Here is a 22,636-nt window from a genome sequence, read left to right as displayed (position 1 = left end):
ATCCATTTCTAGAAAGATACTTAAAAAACAGCTGGGAGATTTTACAGCTATATCACACAAACTGAGTGACCACACAAAGGTTGTCCCATTAGCTTGATTACAATTTAATGTTGTTGTTTAGCACCAGGTCAGCCCTGCTCGAGCAGACGTTTGGCCAATACAGCAATACAGCCATGATCATCTTGTTTTTTTACCAAAGTGTAAAGAACCCAGGCCTACATTATTCAAAGTGACCACATAAAGGTTCCCACATTAGTTTGATTACAATTTAGTTTGTCAAAGTAAAGGAACAGTACTTGGAACTTTAGTAATCTCACCCAGATGCATGGAGTCAATACAATGGTGTTCATCTTGAATTTCAGCTAGTTGATGTGGATTGAAATTTGACTTGAAATTAAGCAAATGGTATGTACACTAGGCTTCTCATAAGGGCTCAAAATATCTCATGATAGTACAAAACTAAAGAGATTTACAGACATATTTCTCTCATCTCTACTAATGTTTCTCAGTGTGGAGCGTGTTTTACTAGCATCTGCTATCTTACTGGAACACTGAGCCACATCAGATGCTATATTTTAGAAACTTCTGCATCCTAATCAAGGACAAAGACTACTCACCTATATTAGTGTCATTAGCAGAGATACACAACATGAAATTGAGGACTTACCAAAGCTGTACAGAGTCCTAGAAGTGCATAGCGAGATGTGTCTCAGTTGTAACTAAACAATAATAACAACTGTAGCAACACTATTTGTTTCAAGGGTGATGGAGTTTGTGCAAATTTGCATCATAATATTATTATACTATTTAGTAAAGTATCAGGCCGGATTAGCAGATTTACTTGTGCTATAATTTCTATACAAAACATTTAACAGTTAGTTTAACCCCTCAGCACTTAAACTGGCCATATCCAGCCTCTCACACCTACCCTACAATGTTAGTCTAAAATTAAACAATCACATTATCGAAATCTCAAGGTTACAAGAGAATGCAGGATAAATTTAAAACAATGTGAATAAATAACCATTACATTTGGCGAAAAAATGCGAATGCTAAAGGGTTAAAATATCTAACATTGTTAGATTCAGTTAGAAGGTGTTGAATAGCAAAAAAAAATTGTTAGTATGATGGGCAAGTTTCTTAGTGGCATTTCTTCTGACTTTATTTTCTGGGTTAAAATTCCTCTTTGCCTATTGTCTTTCCAGGGTCATTAAAATAAGTACTAGTCAAGTACTAGTGTTGGTGGTAATGACTGACCCTTTCCTCTCAAAATTACTGGCCTTCCAGTGATTTTTTTTATGTGTGTGGCTTCAAATTCTACTAAAGTCAACTTTGCTGCCTTCTCTTGACATAAAACTGCTTAACAATATCACATACTTGGACTTGACAAGCTACATTGGCCCTTAAACAGCTAAAATAGCAACCAAATTTCCCTCTCTGAAATCATACATCTTTGTATTAACCCTTTAGCTTTCAGATTATTCTGTCAAATGTAATACTTATTTATTCACATTGTTTTGAATTAATTGTCCATTATTTTGTAGCTTTGAGATTTCAATGATCTAATTATTTATTTTCAGAATGACATTGTAGAGTATGTGTGAGAGGCTGAATCTGGCTGGTTTGAACATAAAACAGCTTATTTAAATGCTAAAGAGAAGACAAATTGGATGATTTAGTGCAAGACATTACCTCTGAAAATAAGAAGAGATGACCAAAAGGGAAATACCTTTGACCATATATATATATATATATACTAGCATTATGACCCGTCGTTGCCAGGTCATAGTGCTAGTGCATGTATATATATGTATATATATGTGTACATATTACATGTACATCTATATATATACATCTACACATAAAATACAAAATACAAAGTTATATCTTGATATCGCTAGTGATAACAATACTCAAAATATATAACAGACTGGAATTGTAGGCCCGTCTCTTGCAATTTCAATCAATTGTATCTCGTCCTCCCTCTTGTATAGAAGTGTGGCTACAATCCAGCCTACCTCTACTTGTGGGGAGACATTTTAAATTTTTATCCAGGACGTCCTACATCCCAGATATAAAGGTGAAAATAAAATATTTCCACTTTGCAAGGTTCGAGTTGAGTACTCCCTTGCACACTCTGTTGACTCGAACCTTGCTTCTATTGTGGCGAATTTACTGCCTCTGGTTAGATATCTTTCATAGTCGCACCAAGACACTTTTCGATGGTGCTTTCCTCCAGGTGTTCAAATCTTTTCTCTACATTGTATACTTTATAGACAATAGTCTTTTCTTTAATTTAATTTTTTATTTCGTTTGGTGGTGTTATCCTAAATTCACCATCTTTGTCGGTGATCAAAAAGCAGTATGCAGTTGAAGCTACAGTCCTTTATGTATAATAGTTCATCTGGACTATTCCGTTTCTGCACGCTAATTTTATTTTTAATTTATTCTCATTCATGTGAAACCACTTATTCAAGTTCAAGTCATTGATGCAATTTTATACCAACTGCTATTTTTACTTTTGTTATGTTATGATTATATTATACTTTAGTTTAATTTTAATTATTACTAACTACATATAATTCAATTGTTATTATTATCTCTAATTTTTATTGTTAAAGTGAAAGTATCTGACATAAAATAGAGAAATGTTTTTGTTTCACTTTTAACACGTAAATACTGAAATAGTGGAGAAGATATGATATTGCTATGGGCTCGCCCTAGATAAGAAGTTGAACATTTTTTTTGCCCATGAAACTACATGGACCCTAAGTAAAGCATGTGTAAAATTTGAATGAAATTCGTTGTGTAGTTCTCAAGTTTTAGGGAAACACACAGACAGACAGATACACACACACACATTCTCAGTTTTATATATATAGAGATATATATACTCTCTTGTACTGAAGATTGCGGTGCTATTGTAGATTAAATCATCATCATCGTTTAACGTCCGCTTTCCATGCTAGCATGGGCTGGACGATTTGACTGAGGGCTGGTGAACCAGATGGCTGCACCAGGCTCCAATCTTGATCTGGCAGAGTTTCTACAGCTGGATGCCCTTCCTAACGCCAACCACCCCCAAGAGTGTAGTGGGTGCTTTAACGTGCCACCGGCACGGGGGACAGTCAGGTGGTACTGGCAATGACCTTGCTCAAATCTTTTTACACATGCCACTGGCACAGGTGCCAGTAAGGCGATGCTGGCAACGATCACGCTCAAATGGTGCCTCTCACGTGCCACCAGCACAGAAGCCAGTTAGCCGCTCATGCAAAGATCACACTTGGATGGTGTTCTTAGCACCCTACTAGCATAAGGCACAAGTGCCAGTAAGGCGACGCTGGTAACGATCACACTTGAATGGTGCCTTTTATGTGCCACTGGTACGGAAGCCAGTTAGCCGCTCTGTCAACGATCACACTCGTATGGTGCTCTTTGCACCCCGCTAGCATGGATGCCAGTCATCGATTCAGTTTAAATAAATTATATATGTATTAGTGATGGTGAATTATTTCCTTTTTGGTTTAATTAATTATTTTATATATATAAATAAATATATTGCATGTGTGTTTGTGTGTGTGTGGGTGTGTGTGTGTGTATGTATGAGATACCTGTTTCCATCCCTAAATTATACTTTCATCTCTTGCAATACTATACTCTCAAATTCAGTTGAGGGGTCTTGTCTTGCAAGTTACTTGGTAACCACACAAGTTCTTGGGCAACAAAAAAATGTACCCAGTACATTATGTAAAATTGTTGGCTTTAGAAAGAACATCCATCAACAGAAATTATGCTTTACTAGATAATGGAGCTTGGTGCAGTCTTTTAGCTCCTTGGTTCCTGTTGCACCATCCACCCTGTGCCAGCTTAGCAAATGGACATTAAATGATGATGATGACGATGACAACAATGACAACGATGACAATGATTTCATCTATGACCATACAGTCATTACTTTATCAGGCATTGTCCACACAGAATGTTCTTTTCTTTAAGAGAATATGGTGTGATTTGAGGGAGATTTGACTGCTATTCCTAGCTAATTTCTGTACTGCACAAATACTGTCCAAATGTGCTTCTTTTGACATTTCCAATTTCAGTAGCACTTACTCTCATTTCTTGGAATGTGCACATGTGAGGCTAAGAGATGGGTCTTGAGTATTTTATGTTTCATTTTTTCCCTTAACATCTCAACTATTTTTCGGGTTATTCTAAAGCTATGTCATATGAAATTCTGGTGAGCTTATTAAAGTAATGATTTCTCCGAGAATAATTAAATATTCATCTTTAATAATAATTACTGCTGTCAGTGTTGTATGTGTAAATGTGCAAGTAAATTTTGCATTTGGTGTATTAGTATGTTTGTTTGTATTAGTATTTATGTGTATCTATAACATTTAGTAATAGTTTCTGCAAGTCTGAAAGTTAGTTTACTACTGCAAACATTGTATAATACAGCTGCAACAGCAATGACAGCAATAACAACAACAATGAAAACATCATTAACAACAATCAGCAACAAAACTCTTCATTTATTTTCTAAGAAGTATTTCTTCATTTTCTTCTTTTTTTATTGAATTTTCTATTCGATAATTCATAAATTACCCAGAGGCAAGAACGGTAGGTGATATGTGGTGTGTAGTGGTTAGTGTGCGGTGAATAACTGCTTTGCTGGGATAGACAAAAGATATTGTAGTAACATTGCTATTTTCAAATTGATTGAAGTAAACGGATATCAATTGATGAATATGGTGTAATTAATTAATTTTTTGGAATGGTGGTGAAGGAAGGTGTATATATAGTGTGTATTGTGGTGGGGAGAAGGAAATTTTCTTTCATATTGATGAAATAAACTCTTATTGGTGTTCTCAAGTCACAAAGATATACAAAAAAAAGACAAAAGTAAAGTAAAACAAATAAATAGAAATCAAACAAACAATTTTATTGTAAACTGTACTTCATAACCTTTGTGATCTATGGGGACTGAAAGAATTTATTTCATCTCAGAGATTTTTTATTTGTGATTTAGTAACAAAACATTAATTAGTATTATACTACAACACATCAACATTATTGTACACAATACATCAGCCCTTCGACATAACAATAACACAACAACAGCACATTCACACAGTATGGCCATACATCATATGAACATTACCTTATGTGCTATTATAATGCACTAACATACCACACAACACACCAACACAACTAAACTATATACTGTAAGTATGCCAATGAGAAAGTTTCTCAAACAAATGAAAGGATCTCCATGTGAACATTTGACCTGCTAAATAAGCAGTCAAATTTTCTTCAAATTGCACCCTGTTATCTTTTTTAGAAAAAGGAAAGATTATTGATAAGTGTGGTACTGGATACACCAGGGTTAGAGAAGATTGTTTCAGTTACTAGATCAAGGCTAACCTAGAACTAAACAATACAACAGCTATACAACATGTCAACACTATCATACACCTCATTTCTCATACTAATAATGGTTTCAAATTTTGGCACAAGGCCAGTAATTTTTAGAGGAAGGGGTTTAGACGAGTATCTCACCCCCAATGCTCAATTGGTACTTATTTCATTGACCCTAAAAGGATAAAAACCAAAGTTGACCTCAGCAAATTTTTTGAACTCAAAATGTAAATAGCCAAGAAATGCCACTGAGTATTTTGTCCAGCATACTCATGATTTTGCCAGCTCACTCATCATATAAAGCACACTAATAATTCCTTCTACAACGGGTACAAGGCCTGAAATTTGGTGGGAGGGGACAAGTCAATTACATCAATTCTAGTACTCAATCTGTACTTATTTTATCAATCCTGGAAAGATGAAAGGCAAAGTTGAGCTCAATTATTTGAACTCAGAACCAGAAAAAGAGCCAGAAAAAATTCCACAAAGCTTTTTGTCCAACATGCTAATGATTCTGCTAAGTTGCCACCCTTCTGTCATACTAATATTAATACTATCATACTAATAAAACTATTAAACAATACATCAACACTGCAACGTATTACACAGTAATACTGTCATAAATAACACAATAACAATGCAACCAGGCAACATCTCAATGTTCCATTACATAACTGTCACAACACAAGAGGACACTGATACAACCGCATACACACTAACATATCCACACGACCATTCTTCTATGGAAAACAACCACCTTATGGTCTCAGATAACACTGAATCAATATTTGTTTCTTGACTGTCCAAAGTGAACATCAATATCAATAATGTTGGGTAATCTGTAAAATTGGTATGAAGTAAAACGGAGCAATTACGATATGTTTATCTACAAATAAATAAAGAAAAAAAAGAAATGTAACCAATTGATAGTTAAATCTTAAACAAGACAGTAAAGAAAAGATAAAAGAAAAAATAACAGATATTATCTTGCATGTGTGTGTGTGTGTGTGTATGTGTGTGTGGGAACAAAAATATGCAATAATTCTTAAGATGTCATATGGTGTGCGATTACACATTAGCCTTCCATCGTTTCCTCTTTATCATCAACTTCACTACCATCACAGGCTAGATATACCAATCCTCATCAGAAGAGATTATAGGAATATGGTGAGAGTTCTTTGCCAATAGAAATCAGGAAGAGTCCCATCTGTTTTATAGAATTTATGGAAAACCAGAACAAAACTTGTGGGATAAATTCTGAGGGAAATTTCTTCCAGAATTATGCCTCTTGAACAAGGATCATAAAGCTTTCATGATGTAAGGAGTAAATGCTAAGAGTAGTGTTGGGGCTGGTGTGCAGGTGAAATGGGGTTGATGTGTATTCAGAGAAAGGGGATAACAAAAAACGGGGATATAGTCAATCTTAAAATCATGTATTAACAAATACATGTATGTGCATGTGCATATATTTGTATGTCATAATACACATATATACATACATGTCCACACATGACTTGAACATTGACTACTCTCCATTTACCACATTCCACACCTCACATTCCTGCACACACATCAGCCTCATCCCATATGTATTCCAGTCCTACACCCATAGTGTAAGGAGTAACATTTCTTACACTATGAATGCACTCTGATCTTTGTCCAAAGAGCTTAACTCTTGAAGGAATCCTCTGGACTTCTCCTATGGCTTTTTCCATTCTGGTTTTTCACAACACCCACAAACCATATGTGATACTCTTTGACTTGTATCAAACAGTATCACATATGGTATGAAAAGCTACTGCTATACACTCCCTTATCGGCTCTTCTAACAAGTGCTGGGAATAAATTTTTTCCAGACTCTTGTGTGACAAACCAATTGATAAAATTGGCTGAAATGGACTTCTAATACTTGTATTCTATAATGAATATTAATATACCCACACTGTTGACAAATATATAAGTGCTTGTTATACACACACACACACACACACACACATACATGTGTGTTTACATCCCTGCAACTTAGCAGTTCAGCAAAAGAGACCAATAGAATAAGTACTAGGCTAACAAAGAATAAGTTCTGGGGTTGATTTGTTCAACTGAAGGCGGTGCTCCACCATGGCCATAGTCAAAGGACAAATAAAAGAAAAGAAAAGAATGTATATATATGTATATCAACCCCAGAACCTATCCTTTGTAAGCCTGGTACTTAGTCTATCAGTCTCTTTTGCCGATGTAAACACACCAACATCGGTTGTCAAGTGATGGTGGGGGGACATACACACATAAACATATATTGTGGGCTTCTCTCAGTTTCCATCAACCAAATCCACTCACAAGACTTTGGTTGGCCTGAGGCTATAGTAGAAAACACTTGCCAAGATGCCACATAGTGGGACTGAACCTGGAACCATGTGGTTGGGAAGCAAGCTTTTTACCACACAGCCATGCATATATATATATATATATATGTATGTCATTGTTCAGTTTTATTTCAAGATATCTTGTCAATAGAGAAAGAACTGGTTTCTAATCTAGATCCAAGGCTCCTTCATTGGAATTTCAACATCAACAACAGGTTATTTTTGTATGTATGTATGTATGTATGTATGTATGTATGTATGTATGTAGCACGGGTACGTAGAAATTCCGGGGTGGTGTCCAGCGTGCTGAAAGACCACTGGGAGTGAGGCATCCCTCAGCTTTTGTTAAAGCACGTCTCTAGGAGAAGGTCACTCTGATATAAAACCAGATATGCAGGGAATGACATTGAACATTTTGGGGATCTTTGGTTTGTGCTAGAGATCACGGCGCTCCCACATCCCTGAGCCTGTGACTCATATTGACACCAGACATCTTGCTCTGGCTTGTCTCTGGATAATGTCAATAGAGTGGAGAGGGTCTATGAGGTGTTGTGCAAGCCTTATTGGACCTAAAACTCTGCACAGGCATTGCTGACCTTTTTTTTTTCCTATATATATCTATCTTATTTTTAGTATATATTTTCTTCATTTTTGGTATATATATATATATATATATATATTTTTTTTTTTTTTTTTTTTTTTTTTTTTTTTATTCGGAAGTCCTGCGGCGATGGGAAGGTGGTGAAGCATGCAGACCTGACGGGTTGGAAGCATGTAGTCAGCGACCTGCTAGATATAAAGTCATCTCCTTGTCGCCCAAGACAGCGGTAGGATTCGGTTGCTGCATGGGTGTCTGAGCAGCTCCATTTGGAGAGGGCACTGCTCACCCGGAGACCAGGGAGGTTCTAGAAAAGGTGAACCAAAAATTGCCTGTCTTTCCATATCTGGTCAGTTTAGTGCGACTGACGGATGTCCACTCTGCGCTCAAAAAACAAAGAGTCTTTTATCTATAAAATCTGGATGGAACTTAAACATTTCATGTTGGAATGTGCGTACTCTGTTGGACAACAAGAATGATTGCAGGCCTGAAAGACGCACTGCACTTGTTGCTCGTGAGCTGAACTGTTATAAAATTGATATAGCTGCACTCTCGGAGACTTGTATAGAAGGTGATGGTCAGCTTGATGAAGTAGAAGGCGGATACACCTTTTTTTGGAAAGGAAAGCAGAAGGAGGAGCACAGAGAGGCTGGTGTTGGTTTTGCAGTCCGATCTGATATCCTGAAGAAGTTGGAAGAGCTCCCTGTTCCTATAAATGAACGTATAATGACCCTATGGTTGCACTTGAAAGGTAAGCGGTTTGCTACTCTAATAAGTGCCTATGCACCTACTTTGACTAGCTGTGATGAAGATAAAATAATCTTTTATACCCATACTTAGAAAAATCCCCAATTCTGATAAAGTCATTCTACTGGGGGATTTTAATGCCAGAGTAGGAACAGACTGGCAAACATGGAACTCTCTAGGACGTTTTGGTGTAGGGAAAATGAATAGCAATGGTCTCATGCTACTGGAGCTTTGCGAAGAACATGGACTTTACATTACAAGTACTCATTTTGCGCACAAAGGTGATCACACAACAACATGGATGCATCCAAGGTCCAAAGTTTGGCACTTGCTGGATTACGTCATCATCCGCAAGCGCGACATTTATGACATTTGTAATGTCAAGTCCTTGCATGGATCAGAATGCTGGACGGACCACAGTCTGGTGCGAGCAAAGTTCCAAATGGTGATTAGGGAAAAAGAGAGAAGAGGACCAGTCAGCATTCCTTGCCGTCTAAATGTCCACAAGGTATATGACGTTGTGGTTAGGAAAGAGCTTCAGACTCGCTTGTCCAGCATTGAAACTGCTGCAGGCTGGGAAGATTTTCGAGACCAGGTTGTTCAAATGTGCAGCCGAAACACTGGGGTATGTTACTGCCAGACACAGAGACTGGTTTGATGAGAATGATGCTGAAATTCAACGACTATTAGTGGTGAAGCGCCATGCCCACAGTGTGTTGCTGCACAGAGAACTGTCTACTGTGCAGTAAAGTCTAGCACTTGCCCACTATAACAGTGTAAAATCACTACTGCAGTGATCTCTCAGGAAGATGCAGAACACTTGGTGGGAGGATCTTGCTCGTGATGTTCAGGCTGCTACTGATGCAAATGACAGCAAGAAGCTTTACCATCTTATGAAGCGAGCTTATGGACCTAAGAGCTCCACATCAGCTCCTTTGCTTTCCAAGGAGTCTTCCACTCTGTTTACTAAATCAACAGAAATCACAGGTCGCTGGATCGAACACTTCTCCTAAACCATGAGTCAGTTGTGGATGAAACAGTGATTGATACTATGAAACAAAGACCTATCATTGACTCCTTAGACTCCTCGCCATCAATACATGAAGTAATGACATCAATAAGTAAATTGAATCTTGGTAGGGCACCTGGAAAGGATGGAATTTGTGCTGAGGTCTTGCGATTTGGTGGTAATTGCATCACACAGTCCCTTCATGAACGTATTAGTGCAGTCTGGAGGGATGGTGCAATCCCTAAGGACTGGAAGGATGCAATTATTCTTCCTCTGTATAAAAGAAAAGGAGCCAGAACAATGTGTGGTAACTACAGAGGTATTGCTCTACTATCAGCTGCTGGCAAGGTTCTGGCAAATATTCTTCTTACCCGTCTGAATGGGTGTCTCGTAAATGATGTCCTATCTGAATCTCAATGTGGCTTCCAATCTGGTAGAGGGACAATGGATATGATATGATTTTCACAGCAAGACAGATGCAGGAGAAGTGCTATGAGCAGAATATGGATCTTGTCCAGGTATTCATTGATTTAACTAAGGCCTTTGATACTGTAAATATGGAAAATACTTGGCAAACTTGGATGTCCGGATCACTTTGTATCTATAATTAAATCATTTCATAATGGGATGGAGGCTTGGGTCAATGTTGGTGGTGCTATGGCGGGACCCATTCCTGTAGAGAATGGTGTTAAGCAGGGTGACATCCTTGCCCCAACTCTCTTTTCTTTGTACTTTGCTGCTACTTTTACTCATGCTTTTGCTAAGGTTAGCTCTTTGGGAATATATGTCAGATATCGATCTTCTGGCCGCCTCTTTAATCTTCGCCGATTTGCTGCCAATTCAAAGGTTTCCCAGTCTATTATTCGTGACCTCCTTTATGCAGATGACTGTGACTTAGTCACTCATACAGTGGATGACATGCAAATACTCATGAATTGCATTTCTGCCTCTTGCAGGGCATTTGGACTCAGCATTAGCCTGGACAAGACTGTTGTAATGTTCCAGCCTGCACCAGGAAATCCATATATAGAACCAGCTATCTTGGTTGAAGGAATAATTCTGAAGGTAGTAGACAAGTTTGTCTACCTGGGCAGCACACTCAGCCGTTCTTGCTCCCTGGATGAGGAAATATCTTTCAGGTTGCAGAGAGCAACAAATTCCTTTCGGTCTCTTCAGTCTCGTGTCTGGTCCCAACATGGCATCGCAAGGAGAACAAAAGTTGCTGTGTACTGTGCTTGTGTACTGACATCGCTTCTCTACTCATGTGAGACATGGACTCTGTACAAACGTCAGATAAGGGTCCTTGAACGTTTTCATCAGAGATGTCTCAGACACATTCTCAATGTTGGCTGGACCTCAAAAACTCCAGACACACAGATCCTGAGGACAGCTGATATCTTGAGTATTGAGGCGATGGTACACAAGCACCGGTTGCGTTGGACTGGACACCTTATTAGAATGGAGGATAGAAGGATTCCTAAGCAGATGCTCTATGGAGAACTTGTGAATGGAAGGAGACTCCAGCAGAAACCAAGGCTGCGATTTAAGGACTGTGTTAAGTCCTCGTTAAAGGCCTTTGATATGCAGGACACTGACTGGGAGAACAATGCCTGTCATCACCACAGATGGAGGAAGCAGGTTAAGGAGGGGATCGACACTTTTGAGAGAGCACGTATCCAGCATGAGGAACTTAGGCGAGCTGCACGAAAGCGCACGGCTCGTATAGTGAATGGGGAAAGCTTGGTCTGCAATGTTTGCAGTCGTGTATGCTTGTCAAGAGCAGGGCTCATTAGCCACCAACGGAGCCGCAAATGCAAAATATAAGTTAGTCCTAGAGCGCACAATGTTCCTGAAGGTCGGCAATGGTCTTCCTCGGTCACGAGTGGACAGCCATCATGTATGTATGTATGTATGTATGTATGTATATGTGCAGATTTGTATGCTTTGCTTTATATATGTATTCTCATGCATATTGTTGTATATTTAGACATGCTCATATAAATTTAAATGATAAACTTCTGGAAAGTTTTACAGATTTTTACAGTTCCAGTGATGGATTGGCTCTGTAGTCTTTGAATTAGCTTTCTCCTTTCCAGTTTTGAGAAGCCTAATTTCTATAATTGGTATTTAGGCGGTGTGTTACATATCCCAGGGCCCCAATAATTACAGGTATAAATCTGAACTCATAATCTGGATAGAGTAACTGCAGATTTCTCAATAGTTCAGTGTATGTATTCTCTTTTTCACTGATCTTCATCTTTATGTTAACATCCTCTGGACAGCTAATTTCCACAACTGTACACAGTTTCTCTTCTCTATCCCAAATCATTATATCAGGTCTATTGTGCTAACAGTTTATTGAGGTTTTCACTGGGACATTCCACCAATACTCCTTTGTACTATGAATGGCTATTTTATATGTATGTATATGTATGTACATACTGATGTTGATGAAGATGAAATATTAATGCGTAACACACCTCTTATTTGTGTGTGTGTGTATGGTGACAAGGAAGACAAGATGGAAAACTAATGTTATCCCTCACTACATGACATCTTAACAGTTAGTTATTGCAGTTTCTCTCTTTCTATAATGATAATACAAAATAATCATCTTCCAGCAGTTTCATTTACTCCTAGTTGATAACATTCGGTTTTATTTTACTTTTGTCTTCCTTTCTAAATTTTTATTACTCTCTCTCTCTCTCATGCACTCTCTCTCTCTTTCTTATGCACAGTCTCTCTCTCTCTCTCTCTCTTTCTCATGCACTTTCTCTCTCTATTAAATCTAATTATAAATTGATAAAATTGTTTTTAAAATGTCATGCCTTACCATAAAGTGCTCTAACTTGTTTGTAACAATTTCTTCAAAGTCATTTAACTTCTGAAGAAAACTCTCTGTATTTCCCTTGTTGTTTTCCTCAATTAGGTTACGAATTGTATCCCTCCAATCTTTACTGTGCTGGGTTCCTTTAAAATCTTCCTTCTGATAATCTTCAACTTGACCTACTGTATTTAACATCTCTTTGTGGTCCTGAAGCAATGAAGGTGAAAACATATTAGACAAATATTGGCACAAGGCAAGCAAGTTTAGGGGAGGTGATAAGTTGATTACATCAAATCCAGTTCTCAATTGATACTAATTTTATCAAAACAGATGATAGGTGAAGTCGACCATGGCTGAATTTGTACTCAAAACATAAAGACAGACAAAATGCCACTAAGCATTTTGCCTGGCACACTAACAATTCTAGCAACTCAAATTTTGGTTTCAAATCTTGGCACAAGGCCAGCAAGTTTGGGGAAAGTGGCAAGTCAATTACATCAATTAGTACCTATTTTATCGAAAAAGATGAAAAGTAGAGTCAACCTTGGCAGAATCTGAACTCAGAATGTAAACATGGACAAAATACTATTTTCCCAGCATGCTAACAATTCTGCCAGTTTTCCACCCTAAATGAGACAAATATTGGATTCAAATTTTGACACAAGACTAGCAATTTGGGTGTAGGGAGCAAGTAAATTACATCAACCCCAGTGCTTAATTGGTACTTGTTTTATCAATCCTGAAAGAATAAAAGGTAGAGTCTACCTTAGTAGAATTTGAACTCAGAATGTGAAGATTTGAAATGCCACTGAGCATTTTGCCCAGCATGCTAAATATTCTGCCAGCTTCTCAGCGTAAATTAGACAAATATTAGCAGGATTTTTTGGGAGCACACTTGTGCAGGGTAGCATACTTCTGCAAATTTAAATATTTCATTTCTTTTTTTTAAGAGATTTTGCTTGAATTTTTGTTATTAAGAAATAACACTTTATATCTTTGATGGGTGTGTATGTATCTATGTGTATACATACATATACAGGGATGGGGGCTGAAAAGTTCCTGGCTTTGGGTAAAAGAAAATACAAGAGGATCAGTTAATTATAATTTTATTCAGCATACTCTCCACTCAGATTCATACACTTATTGCAGCGGCCCTTCAGTTTCTCTAATCCCAGTGAAAGAACTCAGAAGGTTGGGCCTCCAACCAGGCTTTTTACAATACCCTTAAAGCCAGGAACTTTCCAGCATCCCCTTGTACAATACTTTATATAGAAATATAGTGTATATCACCTTGACTGAATATATTCATAATTAAAGGAATTATACTATGACCTTTCTGCCTTTTTAGGGACGGGATGTCTGGAGGGTTACATTGTTCAATGTGTCATTTACTTCTTAAGACTCTACCTTTCATTCTTTCAGAGTTGATAAAACAAGTACCAATTAAGCACTGGGGTTGATGCAATTGACTCACTCCCTACCCCAAAATTGCTGGCCTTGTATCAAAAGTAAGTTGTGTTCGGAGGGAGATTTGGCTACTATTTCTAACAGATCATATGACTGAATAGAAGCTTTCTCATTTACTCAAGGAAATGTTTGTAGTGAAGAAAGTTGTTGAGGAGTATGATAAATACGAGAAGCAAATATTTAAAATGAGCCCTGCAAGGTATAGTGGCTGCTGCAGCAAGTGTTGCCCACCATTCTCCACAACAATGCCACTGTGGGGCATGGCTGAGCACCCCACTTGTTCTGGAATATGTAGCCCGTCGCCCCCTCCACCTTCATCTTACACTGTTTTACCCATCCCCACTTTTCCTTTCTTTTCTTTTCTTTCTTTTTCTTTCTCATCTCACTTCATTCATGCTTCTTTGTATCTGTGTGAATAATTCTAATTAAAGAGATATTTAAAATCCTCTAAAGTCTATTTCCAATGTAAATAACAAATTTGTTTTCGAAGCATTGAAATGTATTGTAGAACAAGTAGAAAGATAAATTTTAATCAATGCATAGATACTTAACAGTATATATATAAAGGACAAAATCCTTCTTTTTTTTTCTTTTAAAAGCAGAAAAATTTGTCGGCAGCCAGCCACGAGGATCAAACTCACACTCCTCCAATATCCAGTTGACCGGCAAACCTTTCTGCTTTTAAAAGAAAAAAACAGATTTTATCCTTTATATATATACTGTTCAGTATCTACGTGTTGAATAAAATTAGCTTTTTAGTTGTTCTACAATACATTTCAACGCTTCAAAAACAAACTTGTTTGGTTATATTGGACATAACCTATACAACATCTAGTGTTTCTGGATGACTCTATAACTTCTTAAATTGCAGAAAGGTTTGGCGGTCAGGCAGCTTAGCTTAATCGGCGTCGGCGTCGGCGGTGTCGTCGTCATCGTCGTCGTCATCGTCGTCGTCGTCGTCGTCGTCGTCGTCGTCGTCGTCATCGTCATCATCATCATCATCATCATCATCGTTTAATGTCCGCTTTCCATGCTGGTATGGGTTGGAGTGTTTGACTGAGGACTGGCAAGCTAGGTGGCAGCACCAGGCTCCAATCTAATCTGGCAGAGTTTCTACAGCCGGATACTCTTCCTAACGTCAACTTCTCCAAGAGTATAGTGAGTGCTTTTACGTGCGACCGGCACGAGGGCCAGTTGGGCAGTACTGGCAACGGCCACACACAAATGGTGTTTTTTACGTGCCACCTGCACAGGAGACATTCCAGTGGCACTGGCAACAACCTCACTCGAATATGGTAGAGTATTCAATCCTCGTGGTTAGCTGCTGACAAATTTTTCTGCTTTTTAAAGAAAAAAAAAGGATTTTATCCATTATATAAATATATACTGCTCAGTATCTATGCATTGATTAAGATTTATCTTTCTACCTCCTCTAAAGTCTGTCTCACTATTCCCAATGGATAGCTTTTAAACAGCTACCTATTTTATATTCCAAACAACAGCTTGATAATGACAAAGTTATTTTACTAAATTCTACATTATTTTCAAAATTTATTGACATGAAGGCTGAGTATTTCAAATTTGGAAGCACAGAGGTTAAAAATATTTTCATTGTGAGAAATGTATCATTGCCCATTGTACTCATTAAGAACAGAAATCCATTTACTGCAAATTAAACAGACTGATTTACCTTTCAATTTTCAAAAGAGAAAACAAAAATATAAATTTTTTTTTAAACAAAGAATTATATCTAAATCTGTTCACTGTTTTCTTTTGGCATTATTCTACATTCATCATGAACTATTCTTTGCTTTGGCAAAATGGAGTTAGGCAAATATATAAATTGTAGATAAAATAATTTGTAAAATTCGAATTATCTTTTAACAAAAGCAGTACACTATCATTGAAAAGAGGTTATTTCCATTTTAAAGATACTTTTCACTCCACCAGCTATGAGTTATTATAGCTATGTCTCATCTATTTCGTTTTTTGAAATGCTGGATAACTCCTTAAAATTACTAATATCCACATCAGATATATTAACAAAATTTGGCTGATTTTGCTGTAAAAGACTTCTTTCAGAGCTAGCACTGTTTCAGCTGCAAAACCTTTTTGTTATCATGCATATCACTAGAGTGCATTTGGACAAATATATACAAAAAATTTAGAGAAAGGAAGCTTCTGCTTGGTTCACTGTGTATAGATAAAGTGAAGGGAAAAGAGGTCACAACACTGTGTGTGATATTGATTTATAAGCTTCTTTTTCATTGGATGAGACATCAAAAGATTCCCTATGATGTTCTGATTTGATTTATCAGAACTAGTGTCAATCAGGACTCTGACTCTGAATGCACGCTAACAATATATATTTTACAGAATATCTTTAAAATAAAAAAAATAAAATTAGGTCATATGTTTAATACTCCTACATTATTCAGCCCATTGACTTGTTAAAAATAGCAGGCAAATTACCCATAAATCATACCTGACTATTTTTAAAAAGATGATATTTAAGACCACATTGGATGATGTAATTTTAAATATGCAGCACTGAAAACCCAAAAGGAAAAATAGAATAGCCATGACCAAAGCTCTTTTGATCATAGGTCTATTCTATCAGAGCCAATGTAGAGCAAAACAATATTAACAATTAACAAACATAATCACTAATTATCACATATAACTGCTGCCCGGTGAAATCTTTTTTTTTTTTGCTCATATGATCTATGTTAACAATAATTAACTTTTTACTGATTGTGTGCCAAATTTAACTCTTAATTCTTTCACCCACAAGAAGGTGCTCTGATCAAGGCTACTGAACCTATTGAGCATCTTAATATTGATTTTAAAGGACCAGTGATATCATCCATTATCTTACAAGAAGAATCTCTTCGTGGACATTAATGATTGTCGTGCTTTGATTTTGCAAAATATTATCCAAATATGAAGCTGTTATAAAGTGTCCAGATTGAATCTTTAGATTAAATGGCACCACTAGATAATCCACTCTGATCATAGTGCATAGCTACTGACAAAAGATTGTTTAAATAAACAGAGTCATCACATGTAAAACTACACATTACAATTCATGTGACAATGGCCAAATTGAATGCTACAATAGGATTATTTGGGAAGCTGGTAAATTAGCCCTCACAACACTAAATAAACATATTTGAATTATCTTATTAGTTCACTCACATCACTGACTTTTAAATCCAAAAATGCCCAAGTGGACTGTGGGCAATACCTTTAGTACCCTAATATCATTATTTTAATGTCCACATTTCCATGCTTGCCTGGGTCAGATAGAATTTGTTGAGGCAAATTTTCTACAGCCAGATGCCCTTCCTGTCACCAACCCTCACCTGTTTCCAAATAAGGTTATATTTCTTTATGATAAAACATGCTTACACAGAAGATTGAAAATAAAAGACACCACTTGAATGACAGTGACACTCATTTAAAATCATCACATAATGTCATGGCAAGGAGACAGTAACACACATATACACACACACATGGGGTGAGCCAATAGTCATGCACAAAATAAGCTCAATATGCTCCAGAATTGTCAAAGGCATGCTTCAATTTTTCTAAAATTGAATTACCATAAATAATATAATGATGGATACATGCGTATGTTGAACAAAATGAATAATAATAATAATAATAATAATAATAATAATAATAATAATAATAATAATAATAATTATTATTATTATATTATTATTATTATTATTATTATTATTATTATTATTATTATTATAATAACAATAATAACATAAGTTTTACTGCATGACTTTTGGGCCTGTATGTATATATATTAACTGAAGTGTACAATATTATATATCCATTACAGCTGATCTTACCGATCGGTTTTGCTCTAGGGATTCAACAGAGTATTAGGTATATATATATATATAGATAGATATATATATATATACATATATATATATATATATATATATATATATATATATATATATATATATATATATATATATATATATATATATATTATATATATATATATATATACACACACACAGAACTGGCTTCTTTCAGTTCCTCTCTACCAAATTCATTCACAAGGCTTTGGTCAGCCCACGGCTATAGTAGAAGACACTTACCCAAGGTCCTATACAATGGCATTGAAACTAGAGTCATGTGGTTAGGAAATTAACTTCTTATCCTACAGCTACAGCTTGCCTAATCTGACAGTGAAGAGATAATCAAGAAATGATATACTTTATACTTGATGGATGTCAACAGAATGAAATATTTATAAAATATTTACTACTATCTGAGGAAGTTCTTCAAATTCAAAGTGTCCATCCCACATTGAAAGGAGTAAGCTGGCTGTGCCCTGTAACATGGAGAAGATAAGACAAGTGTCAACAAAATAGTCAGAAAGAATGATGTAGGACCAAACTTCAGCATCTCAGGTTCAAATCTGAAGCCTCTCAGTTTACAAAAGTAAATAGTTATTTCTTCAATGTGGAAATAATGCCATAGACTGTGATATAATTAATATCAGAAACAAAAGTGTTTCCCTTAGGTTAGTATTCATTTCAGCAACTTGTGTAGTGAGCACTAAACAACCTAATAAGAAGGCCTATATGGTTCCTTGATCTGTTAGAAATAGCAGTCAAATCTCCTTTGAATTATTTTCTACCACTTTAAAAAAGGAAGGGTGTGTTGGATAAAATGTCAATATGATGGCTGTCTGATTAAGAACCTCCCTTTGTACCCATGTGGTTTTGGGTTCAATCGCACTGTGCTGCACTTTGGGTTAGTGTCTCCAGCTATAACTCCAGGGTGACCAATTCCTTGTGAGTGAATTTGGTGAGTGGAAACTGTACAAGCCCATCATGTATGTATGCATAGGTGTGTGAGTGTGAGTGTGCGTTTGTCCTCTTCCCTCACTCACAGCTTGACTACTGGTGTTGGTTAGTTTATATTGCCACAACTCAGCAGTTTGGCAAGGCAGTGCCCCAGCATGGTCACAGTCTAATGACTGGAACAAGTCAAAAATAGGAGATAAAAGGTAATTAATCTCTAAATGCCATCACTCAGATGGAGTGGAAGAATCTTAAAAGTGTCAAACAAAACACTTGTGACATTTTATTTAAGGCCTTTTACATTCTATATTCAAATGGTACTGAGATTAGCTTTGTATTTCACAGGTGATAAAATAAGTACCAGTCAAGTACTGGATCCAGTATAATCAACTGCCCTCTTCAACCAAAATGCTGATTTTCTACTTTTGTAAGAAATCAGTACTAGAACTAACAGAAAAAAGAATTAACCCAGAAGGAGATTTGGTTGCTATTTCTAGCATGTCGAGGGATGATATAGAGGCAACCACTTTAGTTTAATTAAAAGAAATCAACAGTAACTAGAGGACCCATGGAAATTTCAGGTTTTATTAATGTTTTTATTTCTATTTTGTTGCCTGAAATTTATACATCATTATAACAGTTTTATCATGTTAAAAATTTATGGTATTCAGTGCTCAAGTGCATGACAACGCATCAGAAAAAGTAACCAAAAGTGCATGAACAGTACATGGAACATGTACAGGAACTGAACAGTGGGTGGGTTGTTAAAGAAAGGGATGGAGCATAAGGTATACTATTGGTGAATTTCAGGAAGCATGGAAGTTTTGACAGCTAACAACTGATGTGGGGAGTTTAATCCATGCTTCAGCAATTCTGAGCATGAAAAACTGTTTCTGAAAGTCATGGATGCTGTGTTGTTTTTTGATTTTGTAAGCGTGTCCACTAGTGTTAGACATATGGAATTCAAAAAGGTACCCAAGGTTGTTGTTGGAAAGATGATGAATAATCTTGTTGGTATCTACAACTCAGTTGCCAGATGTCAGAGCTTTAATGTGTTCATGCCCACAGAAGCAAGAAGTTCAGAGTATGGTAGATGCCTCACAGTGGGTATTCATCTGGGTGTACATTTCTGAACAGTTTCCAGGAGATTGATATGCCAAGCAAGATAGGGGTTCCAGACTGATGATTTCAATTGTCTTCAAGTTCATTCCATAGTAAAGCCTTTTTAAAGCATAACACTCAAACTTGTTTCATTAGGTTAAAGGTTTTATCTCTGTCATCAATTTCATTTTATTGTTAAGGTTGTTGAAAGCATAACACTCTAATATGTATTGTGACAAGCAAAACAATATTATATAGGTGAGAGCAGAGATGATTGTAATGTTAGGTAACAAACTGTAGTAAAGATAATAAGGAAAAATAGAAAATAAAAACAAAAAAATATGTAACAAAGAATATTACAGAGACATAAAGAGAAATAAGGAGTCAAAAGAGAGAAACTGCATTCCTGATCTTCATAGATTTAATTTATTACCTGGGTTTAACACTATCACCTGTTCCTTTGGAAACCTTTAGCATATTCAGTCTCTTATAAACATTCAAACCAGTTTTCAAGGTTAAAGATAAATCCATTCCAACTTTCCTGGAGATCCAGAATGAAGACCATGGGAGCTGCCACTTGTCTTATCATCATCATTATTTAACATCTGTTTTCCTTGCATGCATGAGGTAGACAGTTTGACTGGAACTGGTAAGTCCAGGGGCCTCGCCAGGTTCCATAGTCTGTTTTGGCTTGGTTTTTACAGCTGGAAGCTCTTCCTAACTGCAACTACTTTACAGAATGTACTGGGGGCTTTTTACATGGCACCATCATCAGTGTTTTTTATGTGGTACTACCACCAGTGTTTTTTATGTGACACCAGCACCAATGCTTTTTACATGGTTCCAGTACCAGTGCTTTTCACATACACCAGCACCCACACCAATGCTTTTTATGTAGCACCTTGGTTTTAGGATCTCAATTCTGTTGTGATGGATGGGTTTTCTTTGGTACAGCAATGCCAAGTTATAAAAATAGTTTTTTTTTTTATATATATAACAAATCCTTTCTACTATAGTCACAAGGCCTGATATTTTGGATAAGGGGACTAGTCAATTACTTGACCCCAGTGTTTGACTGGTATTTATTTTATTGATTTTGAAAGGATGAAAGGTAAAGTTGGCCTTGGCAGAATTTTTTAAATAACAAATCAACAAGAAGGAACAGAGAGTCGAAAAGAAAAGAGGAAGCTTGTAAATAACAATGCATAATAGGATAGTATGGACATGCATGCATAAAAAAAATAAGTAATTGTGGGAAAGATGTAACAACAGAGAAAGAAACAAAGACTAACTGTAAAGAATAAAATGTAGAAAAGAATTAACTTTTTAACATTTAAACTGACCATATCCAGCCCAAATATTCTTGTTTTATGCTCAAACCAGCCAGACCTGGCCTCTCACACTTACACTATTATGTCATTCTAAAAAAAAAAACAATCACATCATCAAAATCTTGAGGCTATGAGATAATGCATGAATAATTTAAAACAACATGAATGAATAATCATTACATTTGACAGAAAAATTTGAATGCTAGAGGGTTCAGAGTTACAAAAATGAGAATAATAAAAATTGATATACATAGCAAGAGCCAGGATGAAGTGTACTGAAGACAGATTGTGCTGACATATTTGAAAGTTGCAGGAGTACTTCCTCTGATGGCTGTCCAGATAATAAAGGGAGATAATGGTGGCCATTTCTCACAGATTTTCTGAAAATATACAACAGAAAATAAGTCTCTCCCAATACTTCTTTGCTACATAGTCAACCCAAACTCTAACATCTTAAAAACATACATATTGAAATAATGTAGTCTTGGGTACACTGTGTCTAAGTAAAGGGCAGAATGGTTACAGAGGTGTTTGCTCAGACAGGGATATTAGGCATCAAACAACAACAAAAACATACTATCTTGCAAAAAGCATGAAACTATACCAAAATGTATTATCGCTTACGATTCTGTGAACCTTCTCTTTTAGCCAAGTCACCAAAAAAAAAATTTGTGAGTAACAAAGAATATTACAGAGACATAAAGAGAAATAAGGAGTCAAAAGAGAGAGACTGCACTCCTGATCTTCATAGATTTATTACCTGGGTTTAACACTATCCCCCGCACCTTTGGAAACCTTTAGCATATTCAGTCTCTTATAAACATTCAAACTAGTTTCAAGGTTAAAGATAAATCCATTCCAACTTTTCTGGAGATCCAGAAGAAGACCATGGGTGCTGCCACTTGTCTTATAATATCTGTTTTCCTTGCATGCA

At 36.4% G+C, this 22,636-nt stretch overlaps 1 protein-coding gene across 2 annotated transcripts in view; it reads right to left on the bottom strand.

The window, feature by feature from the left end:
* Positions 1 to 4,519: 4,519 nt before the first annotated feature.
* The window catches only part of LOC115211485, a 114,778-nt gene continuing 96,661 nt past the window's right edge, over positions 4,520 to 22,636 (bottom strand). Inside the window, exons 24-27 of one of the 2 annotated variants that reach the window (XM_029780120.2) lie at positions 21,953 to 22,082; positions 18,727 to 18,795; positions 12,969 to 13,169; positions 4,521 to 6,304 (exon numbers count right to left, since the gene is read on the bottom strand). In XM_029780120.2, coding sequence (XP_029635980.1) covers positions 6,290 to 6,304; positions 12,969 to 13,169; positions 18,727 to 18,795; positions 21,953 to 22,082 — 415 coding nt within the window. In that variant the 3' untranslated portion in view covers positions 4,521 to 6,289. Of the gene's footprint in view, positions 6,305 to 12,968; positions 13,170 to 18,726; positions 18,796 to 21,952; positions 22,083 to 22,636 lie in introns of both variants that reach the window. The other variant, XM_036502691.1, reaches the window with a different exon arrangement.

This window comes from Octopus sinensis, linkage group LG1, assembly GCF_006345805.1.
Source record: "Octopus sinensis linkage group LG1, ASM634580v1, whole genome shotgun sequence".
Lineage (NCBI taxonomy): Eukaryota > Metazoa > Mollusca > Cephalopoda > Octopoda > Octopodidae > Octopus > Octopus sinensis.
This window is presented reverse-complemented; position numbering and strand designations above follow the sequence as displayed.